The following is a 16,660-nucleotide window of genomic DNA, read 5'->3' as shown; positions in this document are numbered from 1 at the left end:
ACCTAGACACAGCCCTTTGGCTTGGTAAAAGATGTACTGCACAGTTCATGGTCACAGCAAAGTCACCACTCACCTTTCTTCACTGATGCATCCCTAAAACTTCAAGACTGTAAGACATGTTCCTGTCTCCTTTACATGGATCCAGAGCAGCTCTCTGAGCCCACCTCAGCTCTTGAAATCCTTTGGAAAGCACTACAGGGAGAACATGAGCAAATAATAAAGCAGACAAAATGGAATAGGATCACAGAAGCATAGAATTGTTTAAGTTGGAAAAGTGCTCTAACACCATCAAATCCAACAATAACCCAGCACTGCCAAGGCCACCACTAACGCATGTCCCCAGGTGCCACATTCACACAGCTTTTGATCACTTTCAGGGATGGTGATTCCACCACTGCCCTGGGCAATCTGTCCCAGTGTACACTAGAGAATTACCTCTGTTAGCAGATCAGTTGCTAAATATGGCTGTGAACCTCTGTAGGGAAAGCAACCTCAGTGACAGCCAGTGCTGGCCTGGAATCTCTTCTCTGCTTGTGCTGTTGACCCTGCGTCCCTCCCAAAAATTATTGGGTGCCTCACTGGAGCACCCAGGTTGAGCTGTCTATGGGAACATCAGGAACTTTCTGTTGGCAGCTGTGGGCTCAGATGCCCTGACTTCCACCTGAAAGCACCCAAAGCTACACCCAAGGAAATTATGCATTTTACAAAGCCCCAGTGCTCATGGGATATAACCAGGAACAAATATCTGGTTTCCCAGTAGGATTTGGTCTCTTCCTTCTTCAGAGGGACGTAAATTCCCTATAGCTAATCATGCAAATTCCCTCAGCCTAGAGGACACGTGAGAGGAGAAGGGGAACTCCAACTCTCTGATTCCTAAATCAAAGTCTTCCTGGCTAGCCACAAGGAATAGCCAAAAATGGCAGCCACCAAGCATGCCTTAAATTGAAACCAGGAACTGGACGCAGCTTCTGGACAGAATGAGATCACAGATCAGAAAATACAGTGGGATAATAAAACCACGCCCTCTCTCTTCTTTTGCTCCTTGTTTGTTCCTGCACTGAGCACAGCTTTGCAGACCGTCAAAACCTCCCTCTTATCAACCCAGTGAAACACCCCTGGGCAAAGGCTGGAGCCCCTCTGCTCTGGAGCCAGCCTGGCAGAGCTGGGGCTGTTCACCTGCACAAGAGAAGGCTCCAGGGAGAGCTCAGAGCCCCTGCCAGAGCCTCAAGGGGCTCCAGGAGAGCTGCAGAGGGACTGGGGACAAGGCAGAGAGGGACAAAACAAAGGGGAATGATTTTAAACTAAAACAGGGGAGCCTTAGGTTAGATGTAAGGGAGAAAAGTCTTGGCTGTGAGACTATGGCACAGGGTGCCCAGAGCAGCTGTGTCTGCCCCTGGATCCCTGGCAATGCCCAAGACCAGTTTCGACAGGGCTTGGAGCCACCAGGGCTAGTGGAAGGTGTCCCTGCCCATGGCTGGGGGTGGAATAGGATGGGCTTTTAGGTTCCTTCCCATCCCAATTATCAAGGTTTGCAGGCATCTATTCCTAGCACAACCACAAGGGGTTTTTGTTTTGTGTTGGTTTAGTTTTTTATGGGTTTTTTGTGGGTTTTTTTTTTTTGCCCATTTAATACCTTGTATAATCCTCCCCTCGTTAGGCTCAAACAAACCGAGCGATGCTCAGGCTTTGTTAGTACGGCCCCACACAACAGGCTCTCTTGCGGGCGATGGTGCGGGTCACCCCAAGCCTGCCGCGGGGAAGAGCCGCCGGCAGAGAGAGCCCGAGCACTGGGGAGCAGGCACCGCGCAGGCCGTGCGCAGGGCTGCGCTCCGCAGCGCGCTGCCGGGGGGCGGGAAAGCAGCTTCTGTTGCTCAAGGACTTTCTTCTGAGGGCATTTAGAGCCACAGGTATTTTTGCTATTTTCCCGCCAGTGCTCCTCTCTGCAAAGCAGCCCTTCCTGCAGCCGAGCATCCCTCCCTGCGGCTGCTGCAGGCTGCCACGCTGACAGACAGTCTCTCTGAGCCGCCCACAAACAGGCTCCCACCGGAAGATGGTGCCCATATTCCACAAAACAGGGGGCAAGCCTTTCACTGCCCAGTCTGCTTCGGGGCAACACCTAGAAGAAACTCAGCCACCCTATATCAAAATCACCAGAGCAAATCCCACAGCTGATGCCAGGCTCCCTCAGGCAGCAGAGATGAAATTTTGAGGGTGTAACCTGCAGTGTAGCTCACCATGCTGCAATGCAGTGTATTTGTGTATTTTTGCCTCTAATGTTCATATGGTAACAGACTTTTTAATGAGTAAAGCCCCACAGCTGTAATTGGAAAATTAATAAACCCCTACTCCTGATGAATATTCACCTGCTGACTAAAGAGCACACAGCCCTGAGCCAATGCTCCTGTCCTTGTCAAAACCCACATGTAGATGCTGATTTCTGTGCAGTGTTTTGATGCTACCCCAGGTTGCTCCTGCTAGTCTATCAAAGGCAGATGTGGAACGAGGAACATCATAGATTCCTGGTGATATACAAAAGCACCAACTCACATCATCAAAAAGGACACACACTTCAGCCTCTCCTCTTGTATTTTCTTATCCCCTACTCTCTGCTGCTGTCCTGGAAATTTGCACTGCTTGCCTCCAGCTCACTGCTGGACAAAGTTCAGCAGGCTCCCTTCTCAGCACCTGCCACTCACTTGTAGCTGCACTCAGCCAGGCATGGTCAGCACACATGTGCTAATCAGTTTTTTGGTTAATGTCATGTCTCATATCCAACCAGCAGCTTGTCACAGGCTGCATCAGGAACTGGAGTGAGGGTGGGATGCTACAAGGCACCCATGCCACGTCTCTCTTTCCCCCTGCAGCTCCGTGTCTGTGCCACAGCCCCTTGACAGCAGCAGGGCACTGCCTGGTCCCCATCCCTGAGAGAGACACCACTGCAGCACACACCACTCCCAGCCATGGATCCAGTAGATCCTTTCTCCATAAACACCCCATCTTTGATAAAAGATATCACCACTGGGTTCTGGAGGTTGTCAGAGCCCAACCCAAAAGGTTTGTCTAAGATTTTTCTGTCTCTGTGATTTACAGTTACCCTTTACCATCACCAAAAGAGGATGGAGCTCAGCGAGATTGTTGTGACTGAACATCCCAACAAGAGGGAGCTGTACAAGGAGATGCCAAGAGCCCAGGACCCACTGTGGAGAAATGGAAACTGGATCCACCATAGTTTTGGGTATCTCACAGGAGAAATGAACGAATATGGAGAGTGGATGAAAAGTAAGCAGAAGGATGTTTTTGGGAAAATCCATATTACCATCAGTACTTCCAGTGAAGTGTGTTTCACCCCCTGAGGCAGAGCACGGGTAGCATGGTCCAAGCTTATTGCAAACTTTGGCCTTTTAATTATCTCACTCTCAGGAAGACAGTCGCACTGCATCCTGTGGCCATCACTATGGCAGCAGGCAAAATTCGGCACATTCAATCAGTTACATGTCATTAGCATCACGTCTCACAGAGCAGCACCCAGAATCACATGGCAGGGCTGGGGGTTGAGTCTCCTTTGTAACTTGGATCAGCCACTGTCTCTCATCCATCTGTGGGCTGATGATGGGGAACTGCATCCTGCTAGGGGCAAAGGCTCTTGAGTTCCCAGCCTTGGGGGAGCAATAAGCACTGAGAGGGTGTTACAATGCCAAAAGATAGAAGCCAGGACTGATCTCAAAGGTTCACTGTCCAGACAGGAGCAATGCATGAGCAGACAGTCTAAGCTACCCAAAATTACTGGGGATGAGGGTTGGAGAGGTTGTGTAAGACTGTGGATCCTCTGTCAAGGTGAGGGCTGTTAGCAGTACACCTCCACCAGTGGAAGAGAAATAGGAAGCCAGACCAGTGTGATCCCCACACACAGGGAAATATCTCCTCCTGCTTTCTCTTTACTCCAGTGGTCCATGTTTTGTCAACAGCTTTTCTTACTCAGTGTTCTGGAAAGCTTTGGCCACTGTCCTTTGGTTATATTTGAATTTTTACACCTAATACCTGTGTCTGAAACGAAGTGTATTGCTGAGACCTGTTGCATAGCTCAACACCAAATGCTAAATTAGTTCAGACAAGCCTGGAAGGAGCCCCTTCCTTCTCCTCCTTCTCCTTGTTCCAACTCTTTAACCCCGCCTGGAAGGAATTCTTAAGAATAAGTCATTGCCCATATTCAGAAAATACCCTGGCACCTTAAACTGGATCTAATGAACACTCAAATTCATATTATTAATTTCAAATCTTGAAGATAAAAGCTGCATATGCATATTGTAAGAACATCTGAACATTGTGTACATGGAAGCAGCTCCCTTTTCCCATCCAGCCTCCTTGCATCACCCTATAATAACACACAGCAGTTCAGAAATTGTTGCAATTTTCCCAGAAGAGAGGCAGAAGAAAACCTCAAGTAAATTTGCAGTAGGAGAACAAGTAGCAATACGTTATTGCAGTGCCTTCATCCCTGCACTCACCTGAGGTATCTGTGCTTGGTGTCTGTTTACTCTGTCCAGGTTCAATAACCTTCTCCAAAGAGCAATAACTCTTTGTCCTCTGGAAATGCTTCTTTGCCCTGAGTACTGTCCAAGCTATAATTACTGTTTTCTAATTCATGTTCTTTAGCTCTCAAAATGCTTTTTAGAAACCTTTGACCCCCATTTCGTATATACACCATACCTCCATGTTCAGGTTTGTTGATTTTCTTCCTAAAACAGCAAAATCACTTCCTTTTCATATTTCCCTATAGACTTACAAAATACTTTCATAGTCCTCCTCTTCATTTGAATTATACACAAAAAGAGTCTGTCTCTTTTTGAATCTAAAATGATCTACCATGCAAATAATCCTTTGACTATTCTCTGACCACCATAAATAAATCACTTGTTTGTCTGCCCCTCCATCAATTTTATAGCAGTGCCCAGGACATCCCTATTAGTTCTCAAGGGCCAGATGCACAATATGCAGAGACAACAATCAATCAGAGACCTGTTTTACAGATCTGTTAATATTTCACCTCTGTTCTGTGCCCAGAAAGGGTCTGCAGAGATTGTGCTTTGCTAAAATGATGCCTTTTCAACAGTGTTTTGCCTTGATCTCCTCCAGACAAGCCCTTCGTGGTTCAGCTGGTGGACTGGATTTTGCGAGGGACCTCTCAGGTGATGTTTGTCAACAACCCTCTCAGCGGGTTGATCATTTTAGTGGGGCTTTTCATCCAGAGCCCCTGGTGGATGCTCACGGGCTGCACTGGAACCACTGTGTCCACGTTAACTGCACTGGCCCTCAGCCAGGACAGGTAGGTGGCACCTCAGGTCATCGTGCACTTAATAAAAATTGATGGTTGTGATATCAGTTGAAGCTCATTGATGGGTCAGTTCACCTTGTTAGAGACAGAACATTCAGACAAGGACAGAGTTGTGGCCCAAGAAGAGCTGGCCTGTCCCTGTGGCTGTCTATCTTCCTGAAAACACAGAGTTCTTTCTCCCTGACAGCCATCCTCACAACCATGTAGGTCCTTTGAGTCACAAGGATCCCCCTCCATCATCCATCATCCAGCAGTTGCCAGACTTTCCACTTCCACACACTAGTGCAGTACATCAGTAATCTCACCGCTTTTTCACACCCTCGCCAGGGGCAGGACGCCTACAAATTGCATTTCTGTGGGTCCCAGTGATGGGCTGCCTTCAGCAAAGCTTTCTGCCTCACGGTTGTTTCCATCACAGGTCATCCATTGCAGCTGGGCTGCACGGCTACAATGGGATGCTGGTGGGCCTGCTGATGGCCGTCTACTCTGACAAAGGGGATTACTACTGGTGGCTTCTGCCCCCTGTGGCAGTGATTTCCATGGCCTGGTAAGTGCCACTGCTCCGGATGCCATCTGAAGGCTGACCTGGAACAGAGACCGGACAGAGTTAAAGAATAAAGTAGGGATTTATTAAAAGGCCTCCATGGATACACCTTGGGCAGCACAAGAGCCCATCCAGGGCTACACCCAAGATGAACCAAAATGGTCACAAAATGGACGGCTGGTCACGGGGTCTCACACTTTTATAAGTTCTGGGCCATTTGCATATTGGAGTTAATTGTCCAAGTCCCATCTTGTTTTTCTCTCTTCAGTCCACTGTTTATGCTCTTGGGCCTGAGATTTGGATCATTTGTCCTTGGTCCCCAGCTAGAGAATGAATTTTGTCTCCCTGCTCTGTGAAGAAAACTCATTATCCCCTAATATGAAACTCAGAAGTACACACTAAAGCACTACAGAGCCTGAATATAAAAGCTAAAACCTGAGGCATCACTCCTCCTATGGACAATTCCCAAAGGATGGGTCTGGCTGCAAACAGCTTAGGCACATGGAGACCGCCTCTGCCCTGCACCATGACCCCGGACCTGATAGCACTGGAGGGTGCAGAGCTCATGGGGGACGTGGGGGTAGGAGCTGAGAGCACAGAAACACTGATTATAGCACACAGGCAAAGCAGCCCCACCCCAGCCCTCTGAAAATGGTCCTCAGCAGCAGGACAGGCACGGGCTGGAGGTCATTCCACCCAACACCACAACGCTTCTTCCTCATCAGCCCTGTGCTCATTCTGGGGCTGAATTCTCCTTCTCAGATGTGCAACCAGTCATGAGCAAAATTAATTCCTCCAAGTAGCTCCAAAGGACAGGCCATATCTGTCCAGGATTAAATTTTGCCCTTTTTAAACATAGATCTGAACAGCACTACAGAATCTGTTTAACAGCCTTAACTGAAATTAATTTAATAGTCACATTTTATCACTGTAAGCAGTAAGATGCAAGCCATTATTGGATTTTCACTGCTTTTAAGATCAGATTTGTTTTATATTTCATTTCTGTAGTCATTCTCAGCAAAGGTCATTTTATAACAATCTCTCAAAACCCAGCGCATGTTGCAAGAATGTTTCATTTGTCTTATCTGCCAGAATTCCTTGAGGCCTTTTGTTCAAAATTTTCTTCATTGTTTAGTTCACAAGTCTTGAGGGTAGAGCTGAAATATTTTAAAATCAGACACTTCAGTGATTTTTTTAACCGATACTTTGACTTTCAGCTTTAGAAGTCAGCATTTATTTAACTGTTTTCTTTTTTCCTGACAAGATGTGTAAGTGACAGAAGCTTTGTATTTAAGCACAGAAATTAGGACACCATTTTCATTGAAGTACTGGGTTTGTTTTTTTTCCCTACAGCTGCAAGCCAGGAAATCTGTAAACTCCTTTGGGAAACAAACTTGTCAAAAAAAAGTTAGTCTTCATCTGAGATTACACAGGGAGAACAAAGCATTTTCCCCACTGATAGTATCTGTACAGCAGGACACAAGATGTTGCTTTTGAAATACCAAATAACTTGGATGGAGTTGGGTTTTTTTTTTATAACCAGCTTCTAGGGCTCAAATCCAGTTCCTTGAAAAACTTAAATTCTTTAAATTGATTTTTTTTTATGCACTGTAATGGTCACTGCTACCTGGAGTAGACCATAAGAGCTGTTCAGCTCACGTGTAGCAGAAGAGCTCAGCTGGAAGGAGAACACTGGCCATTTGCACAAAGGACTGGTCATTTCTTCTCTTCCTTGAGCTGTCTGGGGCCCATAAAAATCAGATTTTACCTTGCCAACATGCTCCCATAAAGTTCTTCATGTAGGACACACACTTCAAGTGGAAATCAGGGAGTCTGGAAATGTTGTGAGGAAAGCAGATCAAACAAATGTTATATACCAGGTTCTACAAACAAGAACTTTGGGAAAGGCCATGGTATTTCAAGGTTTACACAGTTTTTGTGTTTTGACTCTAAGTTGACTCTCACCCCAAATACTTTGCATGCTAAAAATATTCAATCAAGCTATTTAAAAACAAGTCTCAGTTTTCAGTAAACTGTGTATGATTTCAGATGGTACCTGGGCAGCACAAAATTACATCAGTCAAGGTCTGAGTGAAGTCTAGTACCAACGCCTTTCCCAGCTCTGCTACAGTGGTGATTTCATCTTACACTCTGTTGGGCCTCTTAGTTCCCAGAAATAGTGTCCAACATAGTAAATATTTTATCTTTCTTAATGGAAGATTTTCCACTGCCTTTGATCACTTCTTCTGCTTTATTTCTCTTCCAGACCCATCTCCTGATACCCTTCAAACTGTTTAAACAAGAACAAAACAAAGCCAAAAAAGAGCAAATTGGGTAATTTCCAACTCCCTCCTGCCTCCTCAAGGTAGCAGCTTTTTTAGATCAGCTAAAGTTCTCCCCAGTTCTTCACATGACATTCCCAAAATTTTCTTTTCAGCTTTTTTGTTCAAATTTTAAACTGAATAGTAAGTCAGATTACCTTTGTCCATGCCCAGATGACATATTGGATGTATACATGGATGTGACATTATTTTTTTCAGTAAGATGAACAGTTTTTGACAACTCTTTGTTTGATGGAGATTAAGATATTAAGCTATTCACCACCTGGTGTTGCTCCTGGTGTTGCTACAAGGAACTGTATTGGCCTTTATTTGCCAAAATTGTCATTTTGTGACCAAAGAGGCAGGCTGTCTCACCACTATATATTGTGATGAATAAGTAATAATTCTATTTATTCTCCTGTTCTCAGCCCAGTACTGTCCAGTGCTTTGGGATCCATCTTCAGCAAATGGGACATTCCTGTTTTCACTCTGCCCTTCAACACTGCAGTGACCCTGTACCTGGCAGCCACAGGACACTACAATCCCTTCTTTCCCACAACCCTCATCAAACCGGTAGCTGCAGTGCCCAATATCACCTGGTCTGACATCAATGTGCCCCTGGTAAGCTTCGTACCAACAGGTTTATGGTATTTCACTGAAAAGGTGAGCATGAAGGTGTTCACCTCTGGGTGGCACTTTTACGTGGGTCAGAATTCACAAAAGTACATGGGCTGGTTCAGTGCCACATAATCCCCAGGGACAGGCCTGGTTGATCCAGCAGAAACGCTGGTGGAGCCTGATGGAGCAGAGCACCTGAGACTCTCATTCTCCTCAGTGTGTTGTCCCAAAACTAGTCTGGAGTGTACATCCAGCACACATCTGGATATGACCTCCTCCTGACCAGGTTAAAAAAACATCAGCAACAATGTCAGTAGCAATATGAAAATTCAGAGGAAAAATCAGGGTTTCAAAGTGACAGAAACTCATTTATACCCAGTCCCCTCATGCCTAGCTCTAGTTCTGGAGGGTCACCTTCCCAAAGTAGAACAGAGTAACTGATCCAGAGGGTTATGGTCAATGGCTTGCATCCCAGATGGTCCCTCAGGGGTCCATCTGGGCACCAATGTTATTGAATATCTTCATTAATGACACAGACAGAGGGATCCAGGGCACCTCAGCAGATTTGCACATGGCACCAAGCTGAGAGGTGCAGCTGGCACACCTGGAAGATGGGATGACATCCAGAGGGACCTGGACAGGCTGGAGAAGGGGCCCTCTCATGAGGCTTAACAAGACCAAGTGCTGGGGCTACAGCTGGGCCAGGGCAGCCCCCAGGATCAACCCAGGCTGGGGATGAGCAGAGGGAGCAGCCCTGGGAGAAGGACCTGGGGATGCTGTGGGTGAGAGCTGGACCCACCCCAGCCTGAACCCCCCCTGCCCTGGGCTGATCCCCCAGCGTGGGCAGCAGGGCAGGGGGGATTCTGCCCCTCTGCCCCTGAGCTCAGCTGAGACCCCACCTGCTGCCCCAGCCCTGGCTCCAACAGCACAAGGACGTGGAGCTGCTGGAGCCAGACCAGAGGAGGCACCAAGGTGATCAGAGGGATGGAGCACATCTTTTATAAGAAAAGGCTTGGAAAACTGGGTTTATTCAGCCTGGAAAAGAAGGCTTTGGGATGACATAACTAAGGCCTTCCAATACCAGGAGGGATTGTGTAGGAAAGATGGAGGGAAACTACTTAAAAGAGCCTGGAGGGACATTTAAAGCTATTCCCCTGAGGAGAAATGGCTTCAATTTGAAAGAGAATAACTTTAGATTAGATACTGGGAAAATAACTCTCCCCTGTGAGAGTGGAGAGACCCTGGGTGCTCAGAGCACCTGTGGCTGGCCTGGATCCCTGGCAGTGTCCCAGGCCAGGCTGGATGGGGCTTGTATCAACCTGGGATAGTGGAACGTGTCCCTGCCCATGGCAGGGGGTGGAACTAGGTGATCTAAAGTCCCTTCCAATTCAAACCATTCTGGGATTCTATGAGGTGCTCAGAGTCCAGCTCAATGCCAGGATTTCTTCCTTCCCTTTTCAGACAATAGCTTGGACAAAAAGACTGCTGTGTCCCTCAGGGCACAGAAAGACAATAAATAACAAGCTGTTTTCTGCCATCTGCTGCAGCTCTTACAATCCATCCCAGTTGGGATTGGACAAGTGTATGGTTGTGGAAACCCCTGGACTGGAGGCATTTTCCTTGTGGCTCTGCTCATCTCCTCCCCACTGATTTGTTTACATGCTGCAATTGGATCAGCCGTGGGGATGTTTGCAGGTAAGAAATACTGATTAAGTTATTTTTGCAACCAAGGCATCTTGATCCAAGCTAGATTCTGTCCAGTTGCATCCGCTTGGCAGTAGTTGGGACACCACTCTCATTTTTCAAACTATCTCCAAATTTGAAATCTCTTAGTAAAGGTCACAACACAGTGCAGACAAGAGAAGAAGCAGGTTTTGTTTAAATTTCACATTTTTTGTTAAATTTGTAACTCAGCCAGCTGGTTAGTTCCACCTTACTTAACCCTCTAGCCACTGGATGTGATAAATCCCATGGAGATCATGCGAAAATCTGGAAAAGTCTTTTACAACTGATTTCTTGCAGCCACAATTGCTTTAAATGACAACCACAAGCAAAGGTCTGCCTCAGAACTAATCAGCCAAGGAAGATAAACACTTTTGTGGGATGCAGTTTGCTCAGTCCTGCTGTGGATTTCTCAAAATAACAAAATGAATGCCACTAAAATGTCCTGTGTCTCCACTAGCCAGAGAGAAACAACACAGAGAGACACGAAGCAGACCCTAGAGATTAGACAACATGAATGCCACTTAAGAGACCAGTGTTAATAAACACAGATGACAGAATAAGTGTAGTCTGATTCCTTAGAAAAGGCAGTGATTCATCAAGTCCTCTGTTCTCTGAAGCACTTTGTGCAAGATGTAGCTGTCTTATATTCATGTTTTTAAATAAAACTGTCCACAATTTGTATGGCTAAAAACATATGGCAGGTCTTGTAGAGGTGTGATATTCAGTCTAGAAAGGAAAGGACAGGGGAAAGTTTCTGGGGACAAACATAAGGTGATAAAACAGAGACAGATCAGGACAATATAGAAAGAAATGTATTAATATGACAAGTGCCAGGAAAGTGGTTTGTGCACTACATATTGAGCTCTGCTTTTCACTGGTACTCCTGAAGCCTGTGAGAAATGCTGCAGAAGTTTCTAAGAGGTCAGATTTGGGGCAGACCCCCAGCTCCCATCCTCGTGAAGAATTTCCACTGCACGGGTGAAGTGACCACCTCTAGTAACTAGACCATATCTCACAAAGATTGCTAGGAAAATTTGAAAAGTCTACTTGCACACACAAAAGACATGCAATTGTGCCTCTGATATTCAAAATTAGGATATATGTGAGGTTTAAACAGTGTGTGTGAGCACAGTTTTCTGCAAGGAGAATGCCCGGGTGAGAAGGTTTTCCCACAATGGCTGGATCTTCCACCTGTGTGTGTGGATATAACACACTCAGTGAATACAAGTAAGTTTGTCTGAATTGAACCTTTGAGACTGAGCCAAATTCCACCGCAGGGACATTATCAGAGCTCCAAAACAATGAGCCTCCTTTGACATCCTCCTTTTTCTGAATGTGCATGTGTGAGAACAGACAAACCCATCTTGATGTTATGAGAAAGAGATGACAGATTCCTCCTGCAGGTTCCTCTCACACCTGACCTCACAGCCTTGCCTTTGTCCTGCAGCTCTGAGCATTGCATCCCCGTTTGACAGCATCTACCTTGGCTTGCACAACTACAACTGTGCCCTGGCCTGCATTGCCATCGGGGGCATGTTCTACGCCCTGACCTGGCAGACACATTTGCTCTCACTTGCCTGTGGTGAGTATTATTTACATAAAGTGAAGGCAAAAATTTGTGCAGGTGGGCAGCTTATGAGGAGCTGTCCTGGTTTGGAAAGACAGGTGTCCTCTAAGGAAGGCTGAAATTGAAATGGAAAATGGAAACCCTCTCCTTCCAAATTATTATAATTTTGAAATTAGAGGGCTCTCAGGTAAAGATATGGGAGCAGGAATAACAGTTCTTTATTAGGGAAAAATTAAATTAAAAAAAAATAATTAAAATGCAGTAATACAAAACAACACTGACAGAGTCAGAACAGGCCCTGATACCCTGTTGGTCAGGGTGGTGGCAGCAGTCCCATTAAATGGTGGCTGCAGCCCTCCTGCAGTGCCAGCTGTGGTTCTGGTGGAGCAGGGATCCTGGAGAAGGGTGGAGTTTTCCTCTGAAGCTCCAGTGGTGGGGCCTGGTCTTGTTCTGGGAATCCTGCAGAGAAGAAAGCTGCTCCTCTGGGAATGCAGTGGGAAAAGGCTGCTGTGGAGTTCCAAAAGTCAGATTCTATCCAGGCAGGTATGCTTGGCTCCTCCCCCTGGGTGGAACATCTCCCCATGAGATGATGGAATTTTCTCATGCAGTGACACTCACTGGCCCATGAACAAAAGATATCTCCTGGAGGGAGGATTGGTTGTAGAAGAGATTAAAAAAACCCTGCCCCATCTGTTTTAACAGGTGGCCCAATTAACAGAAGATAACTACCTCACCTCTAACAGATGGCAATAGAACACACACCCCCAGACACATCTTGCATTTCCAGCCTAAGACAGGAGCACAGGTTTAGAGCCAGCCATTACTCTGTCTGTCCCTAAAGTAGCTACCGTGGCAAGACCTGTTTCTCTGGTGGCATCAGCATTGGGTTTGATTGTGCAAGGACAGAGATAAGAGTGTTAGACCCTGATAATATGGAAACATCTAGAAAGGGTGGAAGCACTGTTTGTGGAATGAGCACAATTAATCCATGAGCATGTTTAGCCAACTAGCAACTCAACAGACTCATAGAAGAAGCCTTTTGATGATTATATGTATCACTGGGGGAAATGTGTCATAAGAAGGGAGCTGTTGCACCAGGTCAGTTTCAAATCCATCCACCCAAAGACCCCTCATCCAACAGCAGCCAAAACCAGGCACTGTAGGAAGAGTTTAAGAAATTTCCTAGTTAAGACATTCCTGTGAATATATGCCCAGGCTCCAGTTATCTTTATCTCAGTGTCCTGAGCACAGTTTCTGGGATTCTCAGTAGCTTTTCCTTCCTTTATTTAATCTTTGCATGCCTTGCCTCCTGTTTGGCCATCCCTGTCAAACTGGGACAAAGAGACTCCTTGGCAACTGGTTGTGGTGTGAAGCCACAGGGCAGAGTATTTCTGAAGTCCAGCCCTGCTGGAGAATTTCTGCAATTCCCACTGCATGTGGGTCAGGTTGTGCCAAATAAAAATAAATTAAAAATAAAAGAAATGCCAGCATCACTTCGTCTTGACAAAACCATGTTCTTCTCTTACCATCCATCTCTACAGAGCAGATAGGACAAAATATAGTCACAGAATAATTTGTGTTCGAAAATACCTCCAACACCATCAATCCAACCATGCCCCCAGCACTGCCAAAGCCACCACTGATTCATGTCCCCAGCTTCCAAACCACACAGCTGTTAATCCCTCCAGGGATGAGGACTCCACCACTGCCCTGGACAGCTGTGCCAAGGCTGGACTACCCTTTCTGTAAAGAAATTTTTCCCTAATACTCAACCTAAATCTCCCCTGGTGCAACTTGAGGACATTTTCTCTTGGGACATTTCAACTAACTTGAATTCTAGCAGTGAGCCTCACATTAGGTAGCTGGGAGGATATTTTGCTGGACAATTCATATTTTTGAATTTATATTTTTTGAGAATTTAACAATATTTTCCCCATAGTGAGCGTTCTTTGGTCTTCTCTTCTCAGCATTATTTTGTGCCTACTCCGGAGCAGCTCTTGCTAATGCCCTCTCTGTGGTAAGTGTGGGGGTTTGTGTTTTACCTGAGTGTTTTGTTTTGTTTGTTTGTTTTTGTTTAATTGCATCTTGATTTGTTCAGATATAATGTTAAGGAAATGCCTCAAAATTCTCCATGTCAGCTTTGACAACATTGAAATGAGAATGTTGAAGCCAGTTGGCAGGTCTTGTACAAACCCTGTGTCAGTTGAATTGTGCCTCTGAAGACTTTATATCTGATAATAAAATTTCAAAGATCTTTGGATCATGTTATCCACAACAGGGTTGTGCACGTATATGTGAGTACCAGTAACAGCATATGGTTTGAGATTAAATACTTAGTTGAACATTATCTTTCAGCAATTCCAAATTATCTAAATTTTCATTTTCTTCATTCAAGGTTTTTCTCAAACCCTGCCCACAGATATTACTGAAGTTTGAACTGGGTATGAGAACTAAAATGAGGGGGAGACTGTTCTCTTAAGTACAAAATTATTATATTTGGACAAATCAAGAAAGAAACGAAGACTGAAGAAGAAATGTCTGTTTCTTCTTTAAGATCTGAGAGATTAAAGCAAAGCCATATTTTAATTAAATTTATTTACTAACTTAAAAGAAAAAAATTTTAGAACTAGCAGCTTCATGCACTGAGCATTTTCATCTGGCATCTTCTCAGTACCATGTGGGTCCCTGCATATGGGATGCTTTAAGCACACCTGCTTTTGGGAGGCATCAGGAAAAAGGACATCCACTTTTTATCCCTGTGATCTTGCTTTTGGAAGACCTCAATTCAGGTCCGGAGTAGGGGAACAGAGAGGGCTGAAGGTTGGATGTGGTGCTAATGTCATATTGTCACTGGGGAGAGTGAATATGCGTGAATAATACTCTCCATACATATTTTGAAGATCAGAGAGGATAGAATTTAGCTCTTCTGTTAGAGAATTCAGGTGTTCACGTGTGAACTGGGTGTCTTGCCTTTCATTGCAGTGATCAGAGCTCTGGAGCCTGATTCAATTGCTTCAATGCTGGTACAAGGTTCCATCCAGCATCAGTATTGAAGTTGTGCTTCTGACAGGACTGAGGTCTGCAGTGTCAGATGCTTTGTGCAGCCCCACACACTCAGCTGGAAAGCAGACCTCTGTGTGGCCAGCTGAAGCAGCATTTGGTAGCCACTGTGCCTTCAGGGGAATCAAGGCACTCCCAGCTTCCCAAATGCAAGAGTTTAGCCACAGGCAGACAAAAGCACAGAGACCAAAAAGTACCAAAGTAACACTTTTTTTGTGTCTTTTCTGTCCCCTGCCAGCTCGGGCTGCCAGTGTGCACCTGGCCTTTCTGCCTCTCCGCGCTGCTCTTCCTGCTGATAACCTCAGAAAACCCAGCCATCTACAAAATGCCCCTCTGCAAAGTCACCCACCCAGAAGCCAACCGGATCTACTACCTGAGAATGCGGAGAAGGGCCTCGGAGAGCAGGAGGGAAGAGCAGAAGAGAAAGGAGCAGAAACCCTCTGACAACTCAAAAATTAACACCGGGGGCACCCCACTGTGCACCCCCAAGAGCCACCACGCTCACTGATTGCAGGTACACACAACTCTGCAGCCTGGGGGCAGTTTGGGCACAGCACAGCCAAAAACACCACTTTTGCCAGCAGTCTGCAGGCTGTGGATTCAGCATCCCACTCTGGAGAAATGACAGTTTGCCCTTGAGCTAAGCTTTCCAAAACAGGTAACATAATAACAGCTGCCTTATCAATCTGATTGTTAACTGATTGTTAACTAGAAAGTCACCTCTTATCAATAATAATTATAAGAACAGGCAGAAGAATATTAAAGCTGACAGGAGGCTGCATTTAATTTCAGATGCGTAATTTAACAAAATAAATGTGCTGAGAAGGCGTTGGTGTCTAATAATAATAAATAATGTAAGAACTAAGTCAAGAGTTGCATTTCAAATTAAGAGCATGTATATTTGAAAGTGAAATAAACAGACTGTTCTCTTCCTTTCTTGTGTGCCATCAATGTCTAACCCATTTAATACCTCTTAACAGCTACAAGACACACAGGTAAATATTATTATAGAGCACATCCTGTAGCACTTTCAGTGCCATCTCCTGGCTCCTCATTAAGTGCCAAGGCAATGAATATATATGCTTTAATCAGACTAGAAGAGCGACTAGCTAGCAATGATCAAACATTCTGCTTTTCCTTGAATATTTTTTTGTCTTGCAAATTGAAGATCTCTCTCTCCTACTGATTGCAGGATAGCAAGTTTGAATCCCTACACACATCCAGTGGGAAATAAAAAAACTTCATGCAAAGAATGGGATAAACATTTACTGCTTGGGGGAGTCCTTCTCTCCTTTTCATAGAGGAGCAGATCCTTTCCATTAGACCATGAGAAATTAACAAGTCAAAGGTTACCATTGCCACTTTATGCCACCTCAAAGTCCCTACAACAGGGAAGATCCAACTGCCCTAAGGAGGATTTTCTCAGGAACCTTTCCCAAGACCTCAGTGAAGAAAGCCTGATAGAAAGGCTTCCTTACTCTAGAGTTGTTCTA

The 16,660-nt window shown here is 45.4% G+C and overlaps 1 protein-coding gene across 1 annotated transcript; it reads left to right on the top strand.

Annotated features, from left to right (window-relative positions):
- The first annotated feature begins 1,817 nt into the window (after window positions 1–1,817).
- Window positions 1,818–16,100, top strand: LOC110475043 (urea transporter 2). The gene is made up of 8 exons (XM_021538891.3): window positions 1,818–3,279; window positions 5,134–5,323; window positions 5,751–5,879; window positions 8,626–8,818; window positions 10,363–10,510; window positions 11,988–12,122; window positions 14,075–14,124; window positions 15,406–16,100. The coding sequence occupies exons 1-8, from the start codon at window positions 3,117–3,119 to the stop codon at window positions 15,673–15,675; spliced, it is 1,278 nt and encodes a 425-aa protein (XP_021394566.2). The 5' UTR covers window positions 1,818–3,116; the 3' UTR covers window positions 15,676–16,100.
- Window positions 16,101–16,660: the final 560 nt, after the last annotated feature.

The sequence above is a fragment of the Lonchura striata genome, chromosome Z (assembly GCF_050655825.1).
Source record: "Lonchura striata isolate lonStrDom1 chromosome Z, ASM5065582v1, whole genome shotgun sequence".
In the NCBI taxonomy this organism is placed as follows: Eukaryota; Metazoa; Chordata; class Aves; order Passeriformes; family Estrildidae; genus Lonchura; species Lonchura striata.
Note: the sequence above shows the minus strand (reverse complement) of the source record. Positions and strands in the feature narration are given on the sequence as shown.

Coding starts and splice junctions, on each gene's coding strand:
- LOC110475043 (XM_021538891.3), top strand. CDS start 3,117: ATGGAGCTCAGCGAGATTGTTGTGACTGAACATCCCAACAAGAGGGAG. Junction 5,324..5,750: donor CTGGCCCTCAGCCAGGACAG/GTAGGTGGCACC, acceptor TTTCCATCACAG/GTCATCCATTGCAGCTGGGC. Junction 14,125..15,405: donor TTGCTAATGCCCTCTCTGTG/GTAAGTGTGGGG, acceptor GTCCCCTGCCAG/CTCGGGCTGCCAGTGTGCAC.